Source organism: Eptatretus burgeri, chromosome 1 (genome assembly GCF_056783735.1).
Source record: "Eptatretus burgeri isolate ZD-2024b chromosome 1, Ebu_testis_v1, whole genome shotgun sequence".
NCBI classification, from domain to species: Eukaryota; Metazoa; Chordata; class Myxini; order Myxiniformes; family Myxinidae; genus Eptatretus; species Eptatretus burgeri.
The window spans coordinates 10,101,792-10,126,708 of NC_140961.1; the positions used below are offsets into that span (position 1 = coordinate 10,101,792).

Sequence of the window (24,917 nt, forward strand, 5' to 3'; positions counted from 1 at the left end):
GAGATCTCGAGAGAGAGAGAGAGAGAGAGAGAGAGAGAGAGAGAGAGAGAGAGAGAGAGAGAGAGATCGAGAGAGAGAGAGAGAGAGAGAGATCGAGAGAGAGAGAGAGAGAGAGAGAGAGATCGAGAGAGAGAGAGAGAGAGAGAGAGAGATCTCGAGAGAGAGAGAGAGAGAGAGAGAGAGAGAGAGATCTCGAGAGAGAGAGAGAGAGAGAGAGAGATCTCGAGAGAGAGAGAGAGAGAGAGAGAGATCTCGAGAGAGAGAGAGAGAGAGATCTCGAGAGAGAGAGAGAGAGAGAGAGATCTCGAGAGAGAGAGAGAGAGAGATCTCGAGAGAGAGAGAGAGACAGAGAGAGAGACAGATCTCGAGAGAGAGAGAGAGAGAGAGAGAGATCTCGAGAGAGAGAGAGAGAGAGAGAGAGATCTCGAGAGAGACAGAGAGAGAGAGAGAGAGAGAGAGAGAGATCTCGAGAGAGAGAGATCTCGAGAGAGAGAGAGAGAGATCTCGAGAGAGAGAGAGAGAGATCTCGAGAGAGAGAGAGAGAGAGAGAGATCTCGAGAGAGAGAGAGAGAGAGAGAGAGAGAGAGAGAGAGAGAGAGAGAGATCTCGAGAGAGAGAGAGAGATCTCGAGAGAGAGAGAGAGAGAGATCTCGAGAGAGAGAGAGAGAGAGAGAGAGAGATCTCGAGAGAGAGAGAGAGAGAGATCTCGAGAGAGAGAGAGAGAGAGATCTCGAGAGAGAGAGAGATCTCGAGAGAGAGAGAGAGAGAGAGAGAGATCTCGAGAGAGAGAGAGAGAGAGAGATCTCGAGAGAGAGAGAGAGAGATCTCGAGAGAGAGATCTCGAGAGAGAGAGAGAGAGATCTCGAGAGAGAGATCTCGAGAGAGAGAGAGAGAGAGATCTCGAGAGAGAGAGAGAGAGATCTCGAGAGAGACAGATCTCGAGAGAGACAGATCTCGAGAGAGACAGATCTCGAGAGAGAGAGAGACAGATCTCGAGAGAGACAGAGAGAGAGAGATCTCGAGAGAGACAGAGAGAGAGAGAGAGAGAGAGAGAGAGAGAGAGAGAGAGAGAGAGAGAGAGAGAGAGAGAGATCGAGATCTCGAGAGAGAGAGAGAGATCGAGATCTCGAGAGAGAGAGAGATCGAGATCTCGAGAGAGAGAGAGATCGAGATCTCGAGAGAGAGAGAGATCGAGATCTCGAGAGAGAGAGAGATCGAGATCTCGAGAGAGAGAGAGATCGAGATCTCGAGAGAGAGAGAGAGGGAGAGACAGAGAGAGAGAGAGAGAGAGAGAGAGAGAGAGAGAGAGAGAGAGAGAGAGAGAGAGAGAGATCTCGAGAGAGAGAGAGAGAGAGATCTCGAGAGAGAGAGAGATCTCGAGAGAGAGAGAGAGATCTCGAGAGAGAGAGACAGATCTCGAGAGAGACAGATCTCGAGAGAGACAGATCTAGAGAGAGATCTCGAGAGAGACAGATCTCGAGAGAGAGAGAGAGAGAGAGATCTCGAGAGAGATCTCGAGAGAGAGAGAGAGAGAGAGAGAGAGATCTCGAGAGAGAGAGAGAGAGAGAGAGAGAGAGAGAGAGAGAGATCTCGAGAGAGAGAGAGAGAGAGAGAGAGAGATCTCGAGAGAGAGAGAGAGAGAGAGAGAGAGATCTCGAGAGAGAGAGAGAGAGAGAGAGAGAGAGAGATCTCGAGAGAGAGAGAGAGAGAGAGATCTCGAGAGAGAGAGAGAGAGAGAGAGAGATCTCGAGAGAGAGAGAGAGAGAGAGAGAGAGAGAGAGAGAGAGAGAGATCTCGAGAGAGACAGAGAGAGAGAGAGAGAGAGAGAGAGAGAGATCTCGAGAGAGAGAGATCTCGAGAGAGAGAGAGAGAGATCTCGAGAGAGAGAGAGAGAGATCTCGAGAGAGAGATCTCGAGAGAGAGAGAGAGAGAGAGAGATCTCGAGAGAGAGAGAGAGAGAGAGAGATCTCGAGAGAGAGAGAGAGAGAGAGATCTCGAGAGAGAGAGAGAGAGATCTCGAGAGAGAGAGAGAGAGAGATCTCGAGAGAGAGAGAGAGAGATCTCGAGAGAGAGATCTCGAGAGAGAGAGAGAGAGAGAGAGAGATCTCGAGAGAGAGAGAGAGGGAGAGATCTCGAGAGAGAGATATCGAGAGAGAGAGAGATCTCGAGAGAGAGATCTCGAGAGAGAGAGAGAGGGAGAGATCTCGAGAGAGAGATCTCGAGAGAGAGAGAGAGAGATCTCGAGAGAGAGATCTCGAGAGAGAGAGAGAGATCTCGAGAGAGAGATCTCGAGAGAGAGATCTCGAGAGAGAGATCTCGAGAGAGAGAGAGAGATCTCGAGAGAGAGAGAGAGATCTCGAGAGAGAGAGAGAGATCTCGAGAGAGAGAGAGAGATCTCGAGAGAGAGAGAGAGAGATCTCGAGAGAGAGAGAGAGATCTCGAGAGAGAGAGAGAGATCTCGAGAGAGAGAGAGAGATCTCGAGAGAGAGAGAGAGATCTCGAGAGAGAGAGAGAGATCTCGAGAGAGAGAGAGAGATCTCGAGAGAGAGAGAGAGATCTCGAGAGAGAGAGAGAGATCTCGAGAGAGAGAGAGAGATCTCGAGAGAGAGAGAGAGATCTCGAGAGAGAGAGAGAGATCTCGAGAGAGAGAGAGAGATCTCGAGAGAGAGAGAGAGATCTCGAGAGATCTCGAGAGATCGAGATATCGAGAGAGATCGAGATCTCGATCTCCAGAGAGAGAGAGATCGAGATCTCGAGAGAGAGAGAGATCGAGATCTCGAGAGAGAGAGAGATCGAGATCTCGAGAGAGAGAGAGAGATCTCGAGAGAGAGAGAGAGATCTCGAGAGAGAGAGAGATCTCGAGAGAGAGAGAGATCTCGAGAGAGAGAGAGAGATCTCGAGAGAGAGAGAGAGAGATCTCGAGAGAGAGAGAGATCTCGAGAGAGAGAGAGATCTCGAGAGAGAGAGAGAGATCTCGAGAGAGAGAGAGAGATCTCGAGAGAGAGAGAGAGATCTCGAGAGAGAGAGAGAGATCTCGAGAGAGAGAGAGAGATCTCGAGAGAGAGAGAGAGATCTCGAGAGAGAGAGAGAGATCTCGAGAGAGAGAGAGAGATCTCGAGAGAGAGAGAGAGATCTCGAGAGAGAGAGAGAGATCTCGAGAGAGAGAGAGAGATCTCGAGAGAGAGAGACAGATCTCGAGAGAGACAGATCTCGAGAGAGACAGAGAGAGAGATCTCGAGAGAGACAGAGAGAGAGAGAGACAGAGAGAGAGAGAGAGAGAGAGAGAGAGAGAGAGATCTCGAGAGAGAGAGAGAGAGAGAGAGAGAGAGATCTCGAGAGAGAGAGAGAGAGAGATCTCGAGAGAGAGAGAGAGAGAGATCTCGAGAGAGAGAGAGAGAGAGAGAGATCTCGAGAGAGATCTCGAGAGATCTCGAGAGAGAGAGAGACAGATCTCGAGAGAGAGAGAGAGAGAGAGATCTCGAGAGAGATCTCGAGAGAGATCTCGAGAGAGATCTCGAGAGAGATCTCGAGAGAGATCTCGAGAGAGATCTCGAGAGAGATCTCGAGAGAGATCTCGAGAGAGATCTCGAGAGAGAGATCTCGAGAGAGAGATCTCGAGAGAGAGATCTCGAGAGAGAGATCTCGAGAGAGAGATCTCGAGAGAGAGATCTCGAGAGAGAGATCTCGAGAGAGAGATCTCGAGAGAGAGAGAGAGATCTCGAGAGAGAGAGAGAGATCTCGAGAGAGAGAGAGAGATCTCGAGAGAGACAGAGAGATCTCGAGAGAGACAGAGAGATCTCGAGAGAGACAGAGAGATCTCGAGAGAGACAGAGAGATCTCGAGAGAGACAGAGAGATCTCGAGAGAGACAGAGAGAGAGAGACAGAGAGAGAGAGAGAGAGAGAGAAAGAGAGACAGAGAGAGAGAGAGAGAGAGAGAGAGAGAGAGAGAGAGAGAGAGAGAGAGACAGAGAGAGAGAGAGAGAGAGAGAGAGACAGACAGAGAGACACAGAGAGAGAGACAGAGAGAGACAGAGAGACAGAGAGAGACAGAGAGACAGAGAGAGACAGAGAGACAGAGAGACAGAGAGACAGAGAGAGAAACGGACGTACGTATGTCGGTCGGGAAAGGGATTCCAGCTTATGAACTGCCCAGTTTAACATCCATCCGAGAGGTTACACACACAGATCAATCACACTGCCTGTGAAATACCGGGATGACAGTTTTTTGCTGGGTTGGGATTCGAACCCAGGCGAGACAGCTTTGAATGAGTATGCGTACCTCTCGGCTTTCCTGCTGTGATGTGGCGATTCATTACTTCATAGCAACTGAAATCATTTTTTCATCATTGTGATCATATAATTTTATTTTGCCTTCCCACCTCCAGTGTTCCTTCCTACCTTGAAGAACACGTGCCATGTGGCTTTCACCAAGCAATCCATGATACGGTTGAAGAAACTTTAAAAAACGAAACGTTTCATTTTTACTTTCATTTATCAATGCGGAAGTGACGGATCGTGTCATGGAAGAACTCGCAAAAAGGAGAAACCATGTAAAATAAAATTTCACATTTTCAGTGAGCCAGCCACCGCCTGTTGCTCCGCAGAACAACACGTGGCCAAGGCACGTGAGTGGTCCCTGAACTTTGTTCAAGTCGATCGATGTAGTAATCAGTGACTGCAAATATTGTAAAATGCTCGCCAAGTGGCTTCATACTCAAAACGGTTTATAAGAAACGGCTCTCACGGCACTTGATTAGCAATCACGGAACCGTCATATTAATATAAAGGTTCACCTTCCGGAGACATCGACATGTCAAACATGTCTGAATTGGGCAAATGAACACTTCATTAGGAGTCGGAACTGTTGATAAGTTCGATTGTGGAGCTTAAATTTTGTAATTCAGCCTACCTTAAGAGATTCTCGAGGTTATCGCATGTACGGAAATGAAATGAAGCCACGAATGCTGGCGTCTCCAGGCGTTTATAAGCATTGCAATGTACCCAGCGATTTGTAGCTATGATGAACAGGCATTCGATAATATGAGTGAGGAAAGCAGGGAAGGGAAAAAAAACAAAAAACTTTATCGTAAATAAATCTTTGCGGCCTGTTCCAAGTCCAGGCATGGTTGAGTAGGCCAAAAAGCATGTCGCCTTCAGACCCTAGTTCGGTAATCTAGGATATGCCTTAAGACCCCAGAGAGCGAGCTGGCCGAGGAGCGCTTGATAAAGGAAGTAATTAAATAAGGCTGTTAATTATCTTCAAAAGGGGTGTTTTAATTACCCCAAACACCAAATTTTCACTCTTGCACTTCCTTGGAGTTCCTGAGTATGCATGCAAAGTTTCTGGCTACTCGGGTTCATGGCTTTTTCGTTTTGGAGGACACACACACATTTATTTGTATAGATATGGTATTCCTGCAATACTTGCCGCAAGGAGGGGTGGTTTTTGGAGAGGGGGGGGCCATAAGTATTCCTTCAATTTTTTTTGGTTGTTTCATATCATGATTGATTGTGATGATAAAGCACGAGGGGAAACATATCTTGTGTCTACCTCCAATCCCCTCAAGGCGATTTCCCCGGCATGCCATTGCCATGGACTGTGACACTCCACCTCGTAAAATAAACTACTGTGGGAGGCATTTTCATAATCACAATCATGGTTATGATGTAATGATGTACATGGACGCAAGAGTGTTGGCCACACCCCATCTGGATGAAGTCTATTCAACAAATCTGCATGTAGGAATAAGTGACCAACATCCCCAATTTCCCTTAAACGCGGCATGTGTTTCTGACGACGAAAATATGGAAACCTCCATTTAGGTTGTTCAAAAACATGTGAAGGGGGCCCTGCACTTCCTATTACCATTTGATTAAGTGCATATTGAGCACATGATATCTCAAAAGGCGCCTATTCTGGCTGCCGGTGACCATGAGTCTCAGCTAAGTCTTCTGGCGGCAAATTTGTAATTGCTTTTATCGACACGTCCTGAGGAAAATGTGTACAAAGTATTCTTTTTAAAAAATTTGATGTACGCTCAATATGCGCTTCATCTAATGGTCAATTTCTTCCGGCGAATGGTTTTTGATGAATGCTCTTAAAAAAATAAATGTAGACATATCCGTAACAGCCATTCTACGTACCACGTATGCGACCAATTGCTAAATCCCCCTATTCACGTGAAAGTGAATAAATAGAGCGGGCTAATACTAATACCATCATACCTTGATTAACACCCAAGATGTGCTCCGAAAACTCGACCCTGGGTTGTACTTCTAATCAGAACGGCGATAAATACAACAAGCATTTAAAGGCCAATTTCCCTGCAAAAGTGGGGGTTCGCTTTGTGGGCCCCATGACAATCTTCTCCACTTTACCCTATTTTCTGCATCTCCACTTCTTAATCCCCTTGCCCACATTTCTTCTTCCACCACCTTTCGCCAAGTTTTTCTCGGTCTTCCCCGTCCTCCACTTCCTACTACACTCATTTCCGACACTCCTCTCACCCAGTCACTTTCATCCTTCCTCAACACATGACCCAACCATCTCAACCTGTTTCTCTTCACAACATCCATCACAGCCTCTATTCCCATCATCTTCCGCAAGTCATCATTGTTCTTCCTCTCTCTCAACGATACTCCGCACATCCACCGAACCATTCACATTTCGACCCTTTCCAGCCTTTGCTGCTGCTTCATGTTCAGTCCCCATGTCTCACTCCCATAAATCATTGTACTCCTCACACATGCAGCACACACATTTCCTTTCAGCTTCAACGACACTCCCCTCTTCATCAGCACGCCACTCAGTTCCCGAAACTTCTTCCATGCACATCTCACTCGAGCAACCGTCGAAGAGTCTGATCCACCTTCTCCATTCAGCATGTCTCCGAGATAGCAAAATGTTTTTACACCTTCCAGCTTCACACCATCTCCATGATCCAACTCAACAATTCCTTCATCTGCAGCTCCCTCGATGTACACCTTACACTTGAATGTAGCTACCACACTGGTTAATGACCCTCTCACACCACAACATTTTCAATGAACCCATTCAGCACACATTGTGCACTGAATGGAGGTTACTCCGACACCCTTCCTGCACACAGCACACGGCCACTTCCCAGTCCTTTCCACCTCACCACATGCTTTAACACTTGCCATCACCTTCGTCTTTCCGATATTCACCTTCAAACTTTTTGCCTCCATACATTCCTTCCACTTGTTCATCTTCTCCTTCAGTCCATCCATACTCTCTGCAATCAACACCAGATCATCTGCATACAGCAGCTTCCACGGTAAACCCTCCTTGACCCTCCGAGCCAGCACCTCCACAACAACTACAAATAGAAGTGGACTTGGTACCGACCCCTGGTGCACTCCCACCTCCAACTCAAACTCACCACTGTTCCCGTTCTTAGTCCTTACAGCTGTGCGTGCTCTCTCGTACATGGCCATCACGACTCTGATCAACCATTCCTCCACTCCTAACTTCCTCAATGCCCATGTTATGACTTCGCGTGGAACCCTATCAAATGCTTTCTCCACATCAACAAACCCAAAAAACAACTTCGTCCTCTTCTCCATGTACTTCTCATGCAACAGCCTTACAATAAAAATTGCATCTGTCGTTCCTCTTTCTGGCATAAATCCAAACTGCATTTCATCAATCTTTACCTTCTTCCTTATCCTCTTCTCCAACACCCTTTCCAATACCTTCATTCCATGCTCCAATAACTTTATTGCTCCATCGGAGCCACAGTCCAGAAGGTCACCTTTCCCTTGCACAGAGGGACGAGGGTACTCAGTTCCCAATCCACTGGAATGCGGCCTTCCTTCACCACCAAATTACAGACCTCTGTCATTCTCTTCACACCCCAACTTCCCGCTGCCTTCATCATATCTCCCACAACTCCCGTCAGCCCTCCTGCTTTTCTACTCTTCATTGCTCTTATAGCTTCCTCGACTTCCTTCTCAGTTATCTTCTCTGCTGGTCCTAAAACTGGGTTACTCTCTGTTACTACCCCATTCATTTTCTACATTCAACAGCCTTTCCATATATCTCTTCCATCTTCCTTTAATTCCATCTGAATCCACAACGATTTGTCCCACTTCATCTTTCAAGCAACTCACCCCCGTCACATCAAATCTCTCTCTTGCTATCTCCTTTGCAATCCTGAATACCGCTCTCTGACCCTCTTCAGAATCCAAGCGTTCTCCGAACATTTGCCATAGGCCTCCTGTACCTTTGCTACCTCTTTCTTTGCAGCCTTCTTGGTTACCTTATAACTTTCATGTGCTACCTCTTTTACCACCGTACCCTTCGCCTTTTGCCATTCCTTGAACTTCTTCCTCTTCTCTTCAATCGTTTTTCCAACTTCATCGCCCCACCACCATGTTTCAGAGTGCCTCGGTGGTCCTTTTGTCCATCCACATACCTCACCAACGGCTCCCAATAGACTATCTTTCATTGACATCCAACCACTTTCAAGCTCAACCACATCATCATCAACCATATTCAGCCTCTCTCTTAATGCTTCCTTCACTGGCCCCTCTTTCAACCTCCACACCTTCATCCTCGGTTGGTACTTCACCCGCTGAATTCTCCTCGCACATTTCACCCTTATATCGCAGACAACCAGGTGGTTCTGTGAAACGGTCTCCTCCCCTGGGATCACCTTTGTGTCCTGGAGGTTTCCCCTATCTGGCCTACGCACCATCAGGTTGTCGTCGACCCACCTGACGTGTATGTAATAAGCTTATTATCCGCTTTCTGGAATTGAGTATTGCAAATCAACAAATCAGCTCCATCAGCAAACTCCAAGATCATTTCACCTTCTCCACTTGTCAAACCATATCCATAACCCCCATGGACTCCCTCAAAACCATCTGTGCTCCGTCCCACATGCCATTCAAGTCTCCTCCTACCACAACAACTTCCTCATCTTTCACATTCTCCATCAACTTCTCCATCGCACACCAGAACATGTTCTTCTCTTCATCGCTTCGACCAACCTGCGGGGCATATCCCGAGATGACGTTAACGAAGAGCTTTTTGATCACGATTCTCATCATCATCAACCTTTCACTCACTCAAGTCACACTCACTACACTGTCTGCAAACACCACAGAAAACATGACACCAAGACCATGCACGCCTTCCGGGCACCCTTGCCACATAAACTTATACTTCTGTCTCTGCCTACCCATCACCATTCTCACACCAGTTCCCTTCCACCGTGTCTCCTGCACACAACATATGTCCACTCTTCTTCTGACCAATGTTTCAACCACTTCTCCAGATCTCCCTGTCATTGTTCCGACATTCCATGTGCCAAACCTCAGAAACCGATCTCCACGCGGGGAATCAGACGATTGGTCATCATAAATGGAAACATTTCCTCCCTTGCTTTGATCGGGTTCCCCACCTTGAGTTTTAACGAGAGGGGTGAGGACCCCTACGGGGTACTTCGGGCTGTACCCTGCCCATAAACTGTACTCATCATGGTTTCCTTTTGAGGCGATGTTTTTATGGCCGGATGCCCTTCCTGACGCCAACCCTTTTATTCGCCTCTTGCGACACGCAGGAATACGGTGTACCTACTCTAACCAGGGAGAACGGCGATAAATAATGTAATTATAACATGGCTCCAATGGAGATTCAAGCCATACATCACCATTCCTCGCCGACAAGCGATTATATGAGCACCTCATTGGGATATTGGTAATTGCACAAATAATGATTATATAAACATGATTGTTTAAAATCATTTTATAAGTGAAAACAATAATTTTTAATAATAATGACATGGGGGAAAATAAATACAATAAGTTACGGAACTGTACTAACCAATCCATTCGGTCGGAGCAGTGTAAAACAGCAGTGGGTGATGAGGTGGGAGGAACAATACCACCACTATCACCTGCAATCCTTTTTCCAGACATTATAAGTCAATTGGGCTCACTCACAAAATTGTGCAGAAATGAGGATAAATAGTTGCCACAGTGCTGTATATCTGAGTTTGAAGAGAGCATCCAAAACTGGCAGAGTGAGGCGCTTATTACCTCCACTACCAAAGGTGGATGGAGGTTGTTTTCATCCCTGTCTTTGTCTCTCTGTGAGCAAGATATCTCAAAAAGTTGTGGATGAAGCCGCTGTCACACCTTGACGATTTAGCCAGCGTATGCCGATTTATGAAAAATTTGTCTAAGACGCTGGCACACGTCGAATACGTGATGGGAACGTTTTGTATACGTTTAGAGCATGCTGAAAAACACTGCCATACGTCATAGTACGCAAGCTTTAAACGTACTTTTGGGTTGTCCTCAAATTTTTGCATGCTTGAAATTTTTCGACGTATGCCGGCGTATGACTCACACGTTCCGCTACACTGGCCATAAGTCGTTGGCACGTTATGCGATCGTTGGCACACGTCGACACACGTTACTTGTAAGTTACTCATAAGTCGAAACACGTCGAGGTCATGTTTAGCGTACCCGAAACTTATTTCTCACCGATGTGTAACGTTTTGTAAGCACGCTACACGAACGTTGTTCACACTTCGCAACACGTTACTTGAAAGTTCCTCATACGTCGAAACACGTCAAAGTAATGTTTCGGGTACCCGTGACTTATTTATAACCTATGAGTAATGTGCTTGAGAATTATTTGTAAAGCATGTCCTACGCACAAATACGTATGTAGACGTATTTGATGTCTTCAGGACGACCACAGAACTTACTGAACGCGTTTCTAACTTTCAGATACCTTATAATGGCGTATTGGCAGCGATTAGGGGAATTGGTATATAAAAAGGGGCTTCGCAGGAGGAACCCGTCTTTTTTTTTTTTCGACTTCATGGTGAGTACATGTCCATGTCATTCCGAGAGATTGAGGATACGGCAAGGCTGAGACGACAATACCTACCTGTCCTCCAACATCAATATGACCTCATCGAGTTGACACTGCACCAGTTGCGTGCCAATAGATCCGGGAGAAGAAGACGTGAACGGAGGAGAAGGAACTGGGTCAGACCATGGATCGGGAGGCGACGCCATTACGGCATATATGACCAGCTCATGGTGGAACTCCGGAACGAGGACCATGCATCCTTCATCAACTTCCTGCAAATGCCCCCAGCGATGTTCGACGAGCTGCTAGCCAGAGTGGGTCCAAGGATAACCAAGTAGTACACCTTCTACAGGGATCCGCTTGAGCCTGGCATGAGGCTGGCACTGAGCCTGCTGCTGTTGGTGCCGTGACTGCAGTGCTGTGGTAACGATTTAACTCGTTCAATGAAAACGATTTCAATTGCTGAGCACCAGCGTCCAAAAACAATAGGCGAGTGACGGGCATTTATTAAAAGTGAAGTTGCAGCCTATAATCGTCGACGATGCGCTGCTACGCAATGCATACGTTAGACTATCGTTGGGCATAGGTTGTGGACGCCTAAAACATGCTAATCAATCGTTGGTATAACTTATCTATAAGTTATCGAAGCGTTCTTTGTTCATTACTAGTACATTATGCATTTATCCAAGTCGTTTTGAATACTTTAAAAACTGAAACAAAAAAAATAGTTCATCGTGGGAATGAGAAAAAAAAAATAAGCCGAAAAGAACATCGAACAATGGTGCAAAGTAGTCTCCTATTCGTGGATGCAACGAGGATCCATCATCACCCACACCCTCCCCATCACGCTCACCTACTACTACTACCAATACTACTACTACTACTACTACGACTACGACTGACACGCTCACCTCAAACTACTACTACTGAAACTACTGACATAGACATCTACTCAACATGGAGTCTGGAACACTGACAGGTTCCTCTTGTGAAGCCCATTTGTCTATACCAATTCCCCTAAACGCTGCCAAATCGCCATTATACGGTAGATGTAAGTTAGAAACACTTCAGCAAGTTCTGTGATCGTCCGGAAGACGTCAATCAAATTTGTCTACATACGACAATGTGCGTTTGAGATACGTTACACATAGGTTCAAAGCACGCTACTCTTGGTTCAAAGCGCGTTACTCACCGGTTAAAAATTAAGTTTCGGGTATGCTAAACATTACCTCGACGTGTTTCGACTTATGAGTAACTTACAAGTAACGTGTGGCCGACGTGTGTAAACGATCGCGGAGCGTGCCGAGAACTTATACCAGCGTATGCGGAGCTTGTGAGCCATACGTCGAGTACGTCGTAAAATTTTCAGCATGCTTGAAATTTCACGACGTACTAAACGTACCACGGAATATGACAGTGTACTTCATTGTTTTTCAGCATGCTCCTAACGTAGACACAACTTACCCATACCGTATTCGACGTGTGCCAGCATTTTAGACACATTTTTCATAGGTCGGCATATGCTGGCTAAATCATCAAGGTGTGACTGCAATGTTGACACTTCCAATTTTCAGGCGGTTATGATTTAAATCGGCGTGCGGCAGGTTTTTAACAGAGAACGCCACGAGTTCGTCGGCGATACGCGCTATGCCTAAGTTAAACTATCGTTGGGCATAGGTTGTGAACGCCGACAACAGGCTAAGCATTCGTTGGTATAAGTTATCTATAAGACAACGAAACGTTCTGAGCCCGTTACTAATATGTTATGCATACGACCAACACGTTATGAATACGACCAGAACTTAAAAAAAAAACTCAAAACTTCAGCGTACGCCAACGTTTTACATACATTTTTATACGTTGCCATTGCTGGCTAAAACGTCAAGGTGTGACAGCACCTTGAGTTCTGACAAAACCAGGTGGATGAGTTGGTTTGGTGACCAGAGCAAGCCGATTTGATTTTTGATTCAGGTCTGGATCCAGATCTCGCCGATCAATCGGTAGGATGTATTGTTGCGGGGCCGGGATGTCGGCCGCGAGCGCGACCACCAGATGGAGCAGTCGAGTCGGCTCGACCGATCGCCCGGAATTCAGATCGTCGCCCCGGATAAGCCCGGAGTCGACGGGTCCTTTGGTTTGGACCGTGAAGCGTCAATATTTCCACCACGTGGTGCAGAGTTATTCGCCAAATCTCAAAATACCTCGAGACCTCGTGGCGATCTACCGAGTCTTCACACCCTCGACGGAACTCGTACGGAAACCAGCTGCTTAGCGCGCCCGTTCCGTATGCGATTCCGAGCGGTTTAATCGCCGAGAACCGTCGGTCCAGATGTCTCCTTACAGCGGCACAACGGCCTTGCTAATTTTCCCCAGCACGCGACACACTCAGTCAATGATAGAAGGGGACGTGAACGAACTGAAACATTTAACATTCGGGGTTTATTTATAATGCAATGGGGGGAATGAGGGGAGCACATAAGGCAGAGCTATACCGAATATAAGAAATGCAAGTCTATACAGCAAAGGCACTGAACAGTTTATTACTTTTAAGACGGGCCCACGGACGCGCACACACACGCGCGCACACACACACACACACACACACACACACACACACACACACACACACACACACACACACACACACACACACACACACACACACACACACACACACACACCCAAAAGAAGTGGTGGCTTATGCCTTTATTAATACCCCCAGCTCGGAGAGAAGGTGAGCTGGAGGTAAGGGTCTCTATTGGACCGTCCCGGCCACCAAAACCTCGACTCCGTTCGGCGGATGGTCCCTCTCGAGTTTGACCCTCCGGAGGTGGAGGAGGAGGAGGAGGAGGAGGAGGAGCAGGAGGAGGAGGAGGAGGACGAAGAAGGCGTTCCAGACGGCCACAACGACAGGGACTTCTCCTTCAACGAAGACAGAAGCGCTTCTCGATCTCCTCGGCCACGATGACGACGACGACAGGAGCGCTCGCTGGCTGGCTCGCTCGCTTCTCTCCGATTGACTCACTCCTTTTTATGTGCTCCCTCTCCCCCTTCCCGGCGCGCGGGGAAAATCCCGGGGTGGGAGTTGATCAACCGTCATCCTTGTTTACGTCTCATAATCTCGGGGCGGGAGGGTCGTTCTTCTTCTTTGCAGAGGAGGGTGGTTCTTCTTCTTTGCAGAATCTCGATGAAACTCCAAACTATTAAAATAAATCACAGCGCATTTACATTGATTTACCCATTAAACAAGGAAAGGGGAGCTATCAAAAAACACATACTTACCGAGATAACTGATCTGAAGGACCTGAATGTTGAGTGTGATCATAGCTTCCAGATTCGCAACAGTATAACATAAACTATTCAGCCTGGTGGAGGTATGCATTTACTGAGTGCTGTTCTACTTATTTCTGTTTTTAGTGTTGTGTTTGATGAAAATTTACTGTTTTTTTATTTGTAAAGGTTCCATATTCTTTGGATGAGACGAACTTGGCACAATGCATCTTTGTGTTCCCAGGCGATCCGGTGCAGGATGTCCACCATACACACACTCCAAGAACAGGGCACTGATGATGTGCTGAAGAATAAGTTTTTGAACCGTGCGGTGCACATCATCTTCCAAAAGTTTGATAAGGAGATGCAAACTTGGTCTGTAGATATCAGTCTTAAAGAGGGTGAGATGATAAGAGGTGATATTCATTGATTTAGAAATTAAATGGTATGTTGTGCCAAACTAGTTCTGCACAAATTTATTTCAGATCCATCTTGGCTCATTGTTATACTTGTGAACAAATGGATAATATTTATAGTGGTTATTGATATTCATGTGTTTTCTGTTTGAAAGACATTTGGAACATTTAATTTGATGTCATTGTTTACTCATACAACTTGTGCTTATTGAGAAATGTCTTGATTTTTTTAATGCCATCGATACTTCCTTGATTGATGTAATTACCTACTTTTTGTCATTCTCAGACATTTTCTTCAGACACTACGTGTTTTGCACCCAAAACTCCACTAATGTTCCATAACTGTACGAAAATCTGTGCAAATTATATCTTGTTTGTCACCAGACAATCTCAGTTGCCCGGTTTGAATCCGGTGAGTTGTGTCAAAAAGACCACAACACTCCCTTGTTTTAGAAACTGCCCATCAGATCCTGTGTCCAGAGCAGTGTTACCATGCAGAAGGAGGTCCTTGGTACGAGCGAGTGTTGTACCGATCGGCGGTCACGTGACGGATCTTAATCTTCGACCGTGCAACTATCATGTGATGCGATCTATTCAACACAACCAATTAACCAAACTGATTTATTTGTTTGTCACCTTTCCTCATTCGTGCATTTTCCCTTTTTTCCTGCTTTCTCTCATCTCTTCTTCAACCACGCCGTATGTAAAAGTGCAATTACACCGAAACGTGTACTGATACGTTGCCATCCAGTAGAATCTGGAGAATAAACGTATGCCCCTATATTTAGATTTAGTGGAACACGCGCTTATAGATATTCAAATATCCATGACATGCACTTATAATGGTAAATAGATGTCAGTTTTTACACCTTTGCAATTTTAATTGTTCATACCTCGAAAACAAATATTCAATACACTTTCAGTCCTTGTGTACGTGTCTGTTTAAACTCGCAACAAGTTCGTTTTCCATGTCTGGGTAAAAGGCCCATCTTCCGCTCCCTCTCTTCTTTGAATCTTTCTCGCTCTGAACAATTGTTTCCTTTCACCATTCACATAAAAGTCCTCGTGTTCAGTCCAAATTTCTTTTTGCATCTGGTACTGGTTCTTACAAGAGTTGTAAAATTCCATAATCTCAATCTTCTTTTCACGGCTGTATGTCGACGCTTCACTGTTGTGTCAAAAGCCTGGTGTTGGCTTTGTGATGAGGATGGCTGGCTTCGGATCTTCGGGTCCTGAGTTTGAGCCCAGTTGGCCACTGAATTAACACCAAGTGGGGTTGACTCAGCCTGTCATCCTTCCGAGTTTGGCGAAATGAGTACCAGTGTACTGGTAGAGGGGCACAGCCGCGCTTCCAAGACATGATAGCTACCCCTGCATCCAAGCTGTCATACACGAGAACAGAACTGGTGTATCCATTTTGATCGTGATGAAAAATGTTGTGTTATGACCCTTTATCATAAAGGGTCATAAAACACCCTTTTACGACCCTTTATTTAAAAAATAATAAAAAACGTTGCTTTGAACGTACAACTCTTGTAAGTACCAGTACCAGACGTGTAAGAAATTCGACTTGTAGCTTATGTACCAATGCCAATAAAACACGAAATACTGTCCTGTATGAGTTGTTGACAATTTCAGTTTTCAAAGCCTTATGATGACGCTTTTATATGCGCTTATTTTTATAAATACACATGGAAAAATTACGGGCCCAGACCAGAAGTCGAACCCAGGTCCTCTGGCAAATCGAGCCAATGCTCTGCCATCTGAGCTATCTGGGCGACCCACAGGCTGAGCAGCGAAATTCCTCCACATATAGAAATGCCACTCTCTTTCCCCTGCTGCTTCTGGGGCACTCGCTGCCATCCATAGGAGCAGTGAGGTCCTGCTCACGAGAGGCTTATTTTTAATGGAAAAATCAAACAAGTAGCGGTACGTTCAAAGTACACTGCCACCATGCCAAATAAATAATAAATCCTCCAGTGCGCGACATCGCCGGGGCGCTTTTGGCACCCAGCGATGCCTCCTTGCAGCAAGTGGAGTCGGAATTGGGAAGGAGCGGTGTACAATAATTGAGGAATTGCATAATGAAAAGAAGTAAATAACAATCATAAAATAATTTCTCAATCGATTGCCGGATTGCATACGTAAAACACCATTGTTTCATCCAAATCTGTAACTTTTTGAAAATGAATAATTCATCGATGAATTGATTAATGAATAAATCAAAAATACTCTTTCCAGCCAAATCATTTGGTCACTGTCATGTCCAAATATCAGCTTCCTAGCTCAAAATGTGCCTGAGATATTGCCAGGATGAGAAATATAATAAATAAGTATTTAATAAATCGATAATTAAGTAATTAATCAATTAATTGATTAATCAAAAATTTAAAACATGTTTTTTGCCTAAGGTCATCTTCACTTTTGTCCCCAAATTTCAGCTTCCTAGCTCAAAGGATGGCTGAGGTATCGCCCAGACAAACAAACAAATGAAAACTCACTCACAGAGTGGCAACTTGGCAAAAAAGCACAAAGTAGAATGGCATTCGGTAGAGCGCATACCTCTGCCAGGTGGAACAGTTCACATTTTGTATCCCACTGATGGGCTGGATCCGAACCAAAATCCAATCCGCTTGTTCGTGTCACCTATTCAATTCATCCGCCTTGTTTTGTCATAACTCGCCCACAACTTTTTGAAATGTTGTGATATATTTAGTTTTTGGCCCGATCTATCAATTTTAGAAATTTGGCCTGTGTTGGTCTTTTGGTCGACGTTGACTTTTTTGCCTATGGTAACCACAAAAATAATAGGTGGTTGAATTCACTGACCTGATTTGTAAATCCTTTTCAAATTTCAACTCTATCTGATGAAAATTGAGGATTTAGAAAATTTGACCCAAATTGGCCTTTTGGCCTATTTTGACGTTTTGGCCTATGTTTACCTCAAACTTAATCGGTGTTTGAATGCAGCGACCTGACATGAAAATGCTCTTCAAATTTTAAGTCAGTCAGATTAAAAAATTGAAGATTTTAGAAAATTTGGCCCAAATTGGCCTTTGTTGACCTTTTGGTGTGTGTGGACTTAAAAATTAATTGGTGTTTGAGTTCAGCGACCTCGTATGCAAATGGTCTTCAAATTTCAAGTCAATCGGATGAAAGTTAACAATTTTAGAATTTGGGTTGATCTTATAGCCTATTTTGACCTTTGACCTATGATAACCTCAAAAGTAAAAGGTGTTTGAATTCAATGACCTGAAATGCAAATCCTTTTCAAATTTCAAGTCAATTGGATGAAATTTGAGGATTCTAGAAAATTTGGCTCAAATTGGTCTATTGGCCAATGGAGACCTTTTCGGTTGACCAAATTTTACAAAACTTCAATGCGTGACCGTCGCAGGGTTGAGCATTAATCCGTCGGTGACATTAATCTCTGAAAATTTCAGAACGCTCGGTTAAGCGGTTTGGGCTGGAGGTGAGTTAAAACACGCACACACACCCGTCAATTTTTTTATTTTTTATTTTTTATTTTTTGCCAAGTAACAAGAAAACGGAGTGAAAACCGAGTATTCCTTGACTTGGGTGCCCGGCGATGGCGTCATGCATCACCTGGGTATGGAATTTTGGAAGGAGCGGTGTACAATTGGGAGGCGTGTGTGCGCTTATTTTTCTGATGCACTTGTATTCACGCATATGCTTATTATCCAGATGCTATTGTATGTCAGAGATTACAGGTGTTGCCTTGATGTCTATTCTTTGCTGTTGCAAGTAAAAAGTAGTCAAAAGTTTCTGCTGTAGCACGATATTAGCCGTTAGATAAAAGTGTCTGAACAAACAGAATTAACCGGAGACCATGTCTGGTTTGTAAAGTGTATTGATGTACGTACATGCTTTTTAATAATTTCCATGGTGAAATAACAAAGTAAAAGGTTTACACCATGCATTAGATCCTAAAAGAGCTATTTATATTCTTGATACTTTATTAACCTGAAGTAAAAGAGAAGAAAAAATAAAAGTAGGCCTCAACATTTTGGGCAGCATACTCCGCCCATCACTTCCTCCTGTTGATGGGTTTGATGAGTTTGATGTGCAACTGAGTTATGTGATGCGATCTATTCTACACAACCAATTAGTTAAACTTATTTATTCGTTTCTCACCTTTTCCTCATTTGTACATTAATCGTTGGTACCTTAACCTTCCCCGTCCCCCCCCCCCCGCCCCCTTGCTTTCTTTTATCTCTTCTACAAGCACAATGTATGTAAAATAGCAACTGCACCAAAACGTGTTCCGGTATGTTAACGTTTTTCGGAGACGACAGGTATTGCCTTGATGTCTGTTCATGCTATTGCAAGTAAAAAGTTTCTGCTGCAGCACCTTGTTTGGCTTAACGTTCCGCACTCTTCCTTTTAGTTCTCACTGGCAAACCTTCTTCGAGCAATGACCCCGTGTTGCCACCATCTCCCAAAGAAATTCCCAAAAGCTCCTTGGTGCAATATGATGGTCAAACCATTTTTGAGGAAGAGGAGTATTTTCTCGTGCTCGTATCTGAGGTGGTGGACCCGAGCCATTTTTACTGCCAGCGTGTTTTCGGCATTGGTAATTTTTTTTTTCACGTAATCTTAATTGTAATCTCCCGCTCACCTTTGTCTGCCAGCATATACAGGAATAATGCTCTTGTATCGGCTTGTGAAATGGTTCCTATATGTGAATGAATTACGAGTGCATCAATATATAACCATAATTGTACTACCCATCCCTAACATCTCCTTTGACGAGCAAGCAAATTGGAAGGTATTTTAGGGTAAAAATGTCGGTTGCATTTTCACTTGAACTTTCAGCTCTGCTACTAATTCGAAAACAAAATAATTAATTGCTTTTGAGTTTTTTTGTTGTTTTTTCTTTTTTACTTTTGCTGATTTGTGTTCAAAGGAGACATTTTTGTGCTAATTTTGCCAGCATTAGATGAAACAACAATCTGTTCTTCTCCCTCGATTCCCTGTCCTGACAGAACGTCTGTATTCTCTCATGGAAGAAATTGCAGTGCATTGTGAAGGTCTGGGGCCTAAAGAATTTTCACCTCAAGAGGGCGATATTGTCTGCGCACAATACACTGGTAACGCACCATTCACCAGCACTCACAACCAGGGTATGTTTAGATGGAGCTGCAGGATATTTATCAGAATGAGTGCTAAAACCGAGATATCTTCAGTATTTGGAAAACTGCAGAGGACAATTCCTTTACATATCCTTTTGTTCGGAAAGGTCATGATCCATATGTGTCACTTTTTTGTGTTGCACAAAGTTAATCAAATTTACTTTTGTGCCTTGGCACACCTTCATGGTGAATCGTACCGGTGAGAACACGTTTCTGAAAATGTAAGTTACTGTACATCTATTCCAGCCATTTCTATGAAGAATGTTATATTTGGGAAACAATATGCATTTAGTTTTGGTTTTGTTAGAAATCCGTATATTGTTTGCAACTATTAATCTGACTGGAGGAAAAGGAAATAGTAATCTGACTTTTTACTTACGAAATCTAAAGATTTCGGAAGTATATTGATGCCTTCCGTTTCTGTTTGTTTGTTTGTTTGTTTGTTACTTACGAAATCTAAAGATTTCGTAAGTATATTGATGCCTTCCATTTCTTTTTGTTTGTTTGTTTGTTTGTTTGTCGGCACGATAACTTGAGAACTGAAGAAGCAACCAATGTCAAATTACACCACGTGATTCAGGAGGGTGATGGCTAGTGCTGATTAGATTTTGGTCAAAATTGGTCAAAGGTCAAGGTCACGGTGAGGTCAAATATTCGATTTTTGATGGTTTGGTACAGATAACTCGAGAACGTCCTTTCAAAGAAACTTGCTCTCCCTCATTCACAGATTTCTCCCCTCTCGTGTTCAGTTGTCCTACCCTTCCTCCCGCCCTTGGTTTACTGAAGCTTGTGGCAAGGCAGTTGACCTGAAACAACTTGCCTTTGCCTCATGGAAAGCAAACCCAACTGAGGGCAATCTCAGTTCCTTCCACAAAGCTCGGAACAAGTGTGTATCTACCCTCAGGAGAGCCAGAAAACAACATCTTTCTCATCTCAAGTCTGAACTCTCAAACCTCTCTCCCTCCTCAAAATCCTGGTGGCGGTTAATCAAATCTGTTTCTGGTGTATGTTCCCCCTCCATCCCCTCCCTTACCTCAAATGGCCGCACTGCTCATACCGCACGTGAAAAGACTGAATGTCTAAACTCGGTGTTTGAAGCTAAATCTTGTGTCCCAAACCCATCACTATCTCTACTCACTTTACCCAGTCGCACCCAACTGTCCCTGGACTCTGTATCCTTTTCTCCTGACAAGGTGGAGAGCTTGCTTTCAAACCTCGAGTCAGATTCTGCAACCAGTCCAGACGGCATCAGCCCACGTGTCCTCAAAGCCTGCTCTTTTGCTCTTGCTCACCCTCTCTCTGTTCTATTCACCCTCTCATTTGCCCAAGGTCATCTGCCATCTGCTTGGAAATCTGCTAACATCACTGCCCTGCATAAAAAAGGTGCAAAAACAGATCCCTATAACTACAGACCAATCAGCCTTCTCCCAATCATCAGCAAGGTTATGGAATCCATCATCACTTCAGACATGAAATCCTTCCTCTTCTCCAATGGCTTGATTTCCAATCATCAATTTGGTTTCAGGTCAGGTCATTCTACCTTGTATATGCTGCTTCTGCTCTCCCATCAATGGATGGAGGTCCTTAATGCCAGACAGGAAATCCGAGCCATATCCCTGGACATATCACGTGCTTTTGACAGTCTGGCACCCTGCACTACTCACCAAACTCTCTTCCCATGGTATTCAAGGCCATCTCCACTCATGGCTCTCAGACTTCCTCTCCTGTTGCAGTCAACATGTGGCCCTAAATGGAGTTCTTTCATCCCCTCTTCCTGTGCAGGCTGGAGTTCCTCAAGGTAGCGTTCTGGGCCCTGTTCTTTTTCTGGTTTTCATCAATGATCTCTCGGATTCTCTGGAAAATCCTCTATTTCTCTTTGCCGACGACTCCACCTTCTGCCGTACCATCTGTCATCCCTCAGACCGGCAAGCAGCAGCTTCTTCGTTCACTGCAGATCTGGATAAAATCACAAACTGGTCCAACACGTGGAACATGTCTTTCAATCCAGACAAATCTCACACTCTCACGATGTCTCTTCGAAAGGACCATTTAGAAAACCCCCCCATCCACTTTCTCAACAATCCTCTGGAAGAAGTCTTTTCTTTCAAGCTTCTGGGTCTCATTATCTGCCATGACCTTTCCTGGGAAAGTCACATTTCCAACCTCGCCTCAAAAGCCAGTCGCCGACTGGGAATCCTCCGTCGTGCAAAGTCCTTCCTCGGCCCTCTTGAGCTCCTGACCACTTACAAAGCTTTTGTCCGTAGCCTGATGGAGTACTGCTCTCCCCTCTGGGCTGGTGCTCCTGCCTCCCACCTTTCTCGGCTTCACGCTGTCGAAACCAGGGCATTTAAGATCATCGGCATCTCCCGCAATGAAGCTGAATCTTTGGGCCTCTCACTCAATCACCGCAGGTTGGTCGGTAGTCTTTCTGTCTTCTACCGACTCCTCTCCAGCCTTGCCCCCCCCCGGCTCTCTCTGCGATTTGTCCCCACCACATTTCTACAGGGCGCTCAAGGTCCGCCAACAACCCCCTTCTGGTAAAACTACCAAAATCACGAATCACTGCTCATCTTCACTCTTTCATTCCTCTTTTTTCCCGCCTTTGGAATAAACTTCCTCACTCTATTCTTTCCCATTCTTCCCTCCAGGCTTTCAAAACAGCTGTTCACCACCACCTCTTATCTTCCCCCATCCAAATCCTCGATCTTTTCTACCCCCGATAATCCACCCAAGCCCACTTCCTTCAATTTCCCCTGCTTTCCTTCCTGAAAGTCCCTGTAATGTCCATCTTCTCTTCGCCATGTTCCCCGTCCCATCCCCATCCCTCTCCCTTCCACAGTTCACCTAATGTGTCTGTTCCCCACTGTTTTGTCCCTTCCACTCCCGCCCCTCTTGTCTCATGCCCCCTTGCTGTGAGTTGTGTGTTAGCTCTCATACGAGCCTCGACCAAGGTATTCAAAAAAAAAAATTAAAAAAAAACGGAAGAAGCTACCAATGTCAAATTACACCCCGTGATTCAGGAGGGTGGTGGCTTGCGCTGATTAGATTTTGGTCAAAATCGGTCAAAGGTCAAGGTCACAGTGAGGTCAAACATCCAAAACATTCGATTTTTGATGGTTTGCTACAGAATCATCTTAGAAACTTCTGGTTTGTTTCGCTACCTTCTCAAGAGACAGCTTTTATTCGACAAGGTCAGAGCTCAAGTTGACGATTTCGTAAGTACCAGTCTATGACTGCTTGTTACTTACGAAATCTAAAGATTTCGTAAGTATATTGATGACTTTCGTTTCTGTTTGTTACTTACGAAATCTCAAGATTTCGTAAGTTTATTGATGACTTCCGTTTCTGTTTGTTTGTTTGTTTGTTTGTTTGTTTGTAGGCACGATAACTCGAGAACGGAAGAAGCTACCAATGTCAAATTACACCACGTGATTCAGGAGGGTGATGGCTAGTGCTGATTAGATTTTGGTCAAAATCGGTCAAAGGTCAAGGTCACAGTGAGGTCAAATATTCGACTTTTGATGGTTTGGTACAGATAACTCGAACGGAAGAAGCTACCAATGTCAAATTATACCCCGTGATTCAGGAGGGTGATGGCTCGCGCTGATTAGATTTTGGTGAAAATCGGTCAAAGGTCAAGATCACAGTGAGGTCAAAATCCAAAACATTCGATTTTTGATGGTTTGGTGCAGAATCATCGTAGAAACTTCTGGTTTGCGTCGCAACCTTCTCGAGAGACAGCTTTTCTGAGACAAGGTCAGAGGTCAAGTTGACGATTTCGTAAGTACCAGTCTATGACTGCTTGTTTGTTACTTACGAAATCTAAAGATTTCGTAAGTATATTGATGCCTTCCGTTTCTGTTTGTTTGTATGTTTGTATGTTTGTTTGTTTGTTTGTTTGTTTGTCGGCACGATAACTCGAGAATGGAAGAAGCTACTAATGTAAAATTACACCACGTGATTCAGGAGGGTGATTGCTAGTGCTGATTAGATTTTGGTCAAAATCGGTCAAAGGTCAAGGTCACAGTGAGGTCAAACATAATTCCGTAAATTCATGTGGAGAAATGGAGTATTATTGCTTTGCTCGACGTTACGAGTTCGTTTTAACTTCGATTTTAATTTTGTCTTCGGTTTTTGTGATCACTTAGGGCGCTTAAAACTCGGTTGTCGAATTTCTGGTAAAAATCGGATGTTTTGGAGACGTTTTAAGATTGTAGAAAAAATATTTCACTCGACGCGTCACGGGTCGTCCCATGATGCAGTGCGCTCGAGCAGACGCGTCGTTGAGTGACGTTAAGGTTTTGCGTGGAGAAATGGAGTTTTTTTGCTTCGCTCCACGTTACGAGTTCGTTTTAACTTCGATTTTTATTTTGTCTTCGGTTTTTGCGAACGCTTCGGACGCTTAAAACTCGGTTGTCGAAATTCTGGAACAGCGATGAATAACTGATAGATATATATATATATATATATATATATATATATATATATATATATATATATATATATATATATATATATATATATTGTTACGGATTCGCACCCGCCGGCGTGCTGACGGCCACGTAACTCGAATCGCGGCACGTCGCCCACCGGACGGACAATCCAGTCGTGACCCTCTCGGACTAACGCCGGGAACCAGTCACGGGTGGACCTTTCGGTCTCACCGCGATCGAGCCAATCAGCCCCCGCGTGGGATAGGGTTGCTCGCCAAATTCGACCTACCTAAGTACCCACACGGAGGGTAGACCGGGCGATCGCACCTCGCCGCAGGTCGACTTCGGACACGGGCCACTTAAGCGACCCGTTCCGTACTATCGGGATAACCGAGCGGTGTTATCGTCGGCCTCGACGGTTCGATTAATTATCGGGCGTATTCAGCCCACTACCAACCCTTTACGTGAAGTAAGATGGGGATTCAATGGAGGAAAAGACGAAGCGAAGCGGGAGAACAGTTCAATAATAAAGCACATTTATTCGCGATGAACGGAAAGCGCACATATACAATTCCACCAAAAGCACATAGAAAAGAAGAGAAACACAATGCAATTCCACCAAAAGCACATAGAAGGAAAAGAAACACAATGCAGAGCTAATACCGACTACGCGGGCACACGGCAACACTTATACAATTTTACTTCACAGACGGCGCCGACAACACACACACTCAAAGCAAACAAAAAGAACACCCTCAAGGATGAGGCGGGCCTGAGGCCGAGACCGGGTCG

General features: G+C 44.9%; 1 protein-coding gene across 5 annotated transcripts in view; it reads left to right on the forward strand.

Moving 5' to 3' along the window:
• Positions 1–24,917, forward strand: part of LOC147033842 (tudor domain-containing protein 1-like) — a 211,638-nt gene that overhangs the window by 153,019 nt on the left and 33,702 nt on the right. For all 5 annotated transcript variants that reach the window (XM_085871804.1, XM_085871782.1, XM_085871822.1 and 2 more), the window contains exons 16-18: positions 14,368–14,524; positions 18,948–19,133; positions 19,546–19,650. In XM_085871804.1, coding sequence (XP_085727930.1) covers positions 14,368–14,524; positions 18,948–19,133; positions 19,546–19,650 — 448 coding nt within the window. The remainder of the gene's footprint in view (positions 1–14,367; positions 14,525–18,947; positions 19,134–19,545; positions 19,651–24,917) is intronic.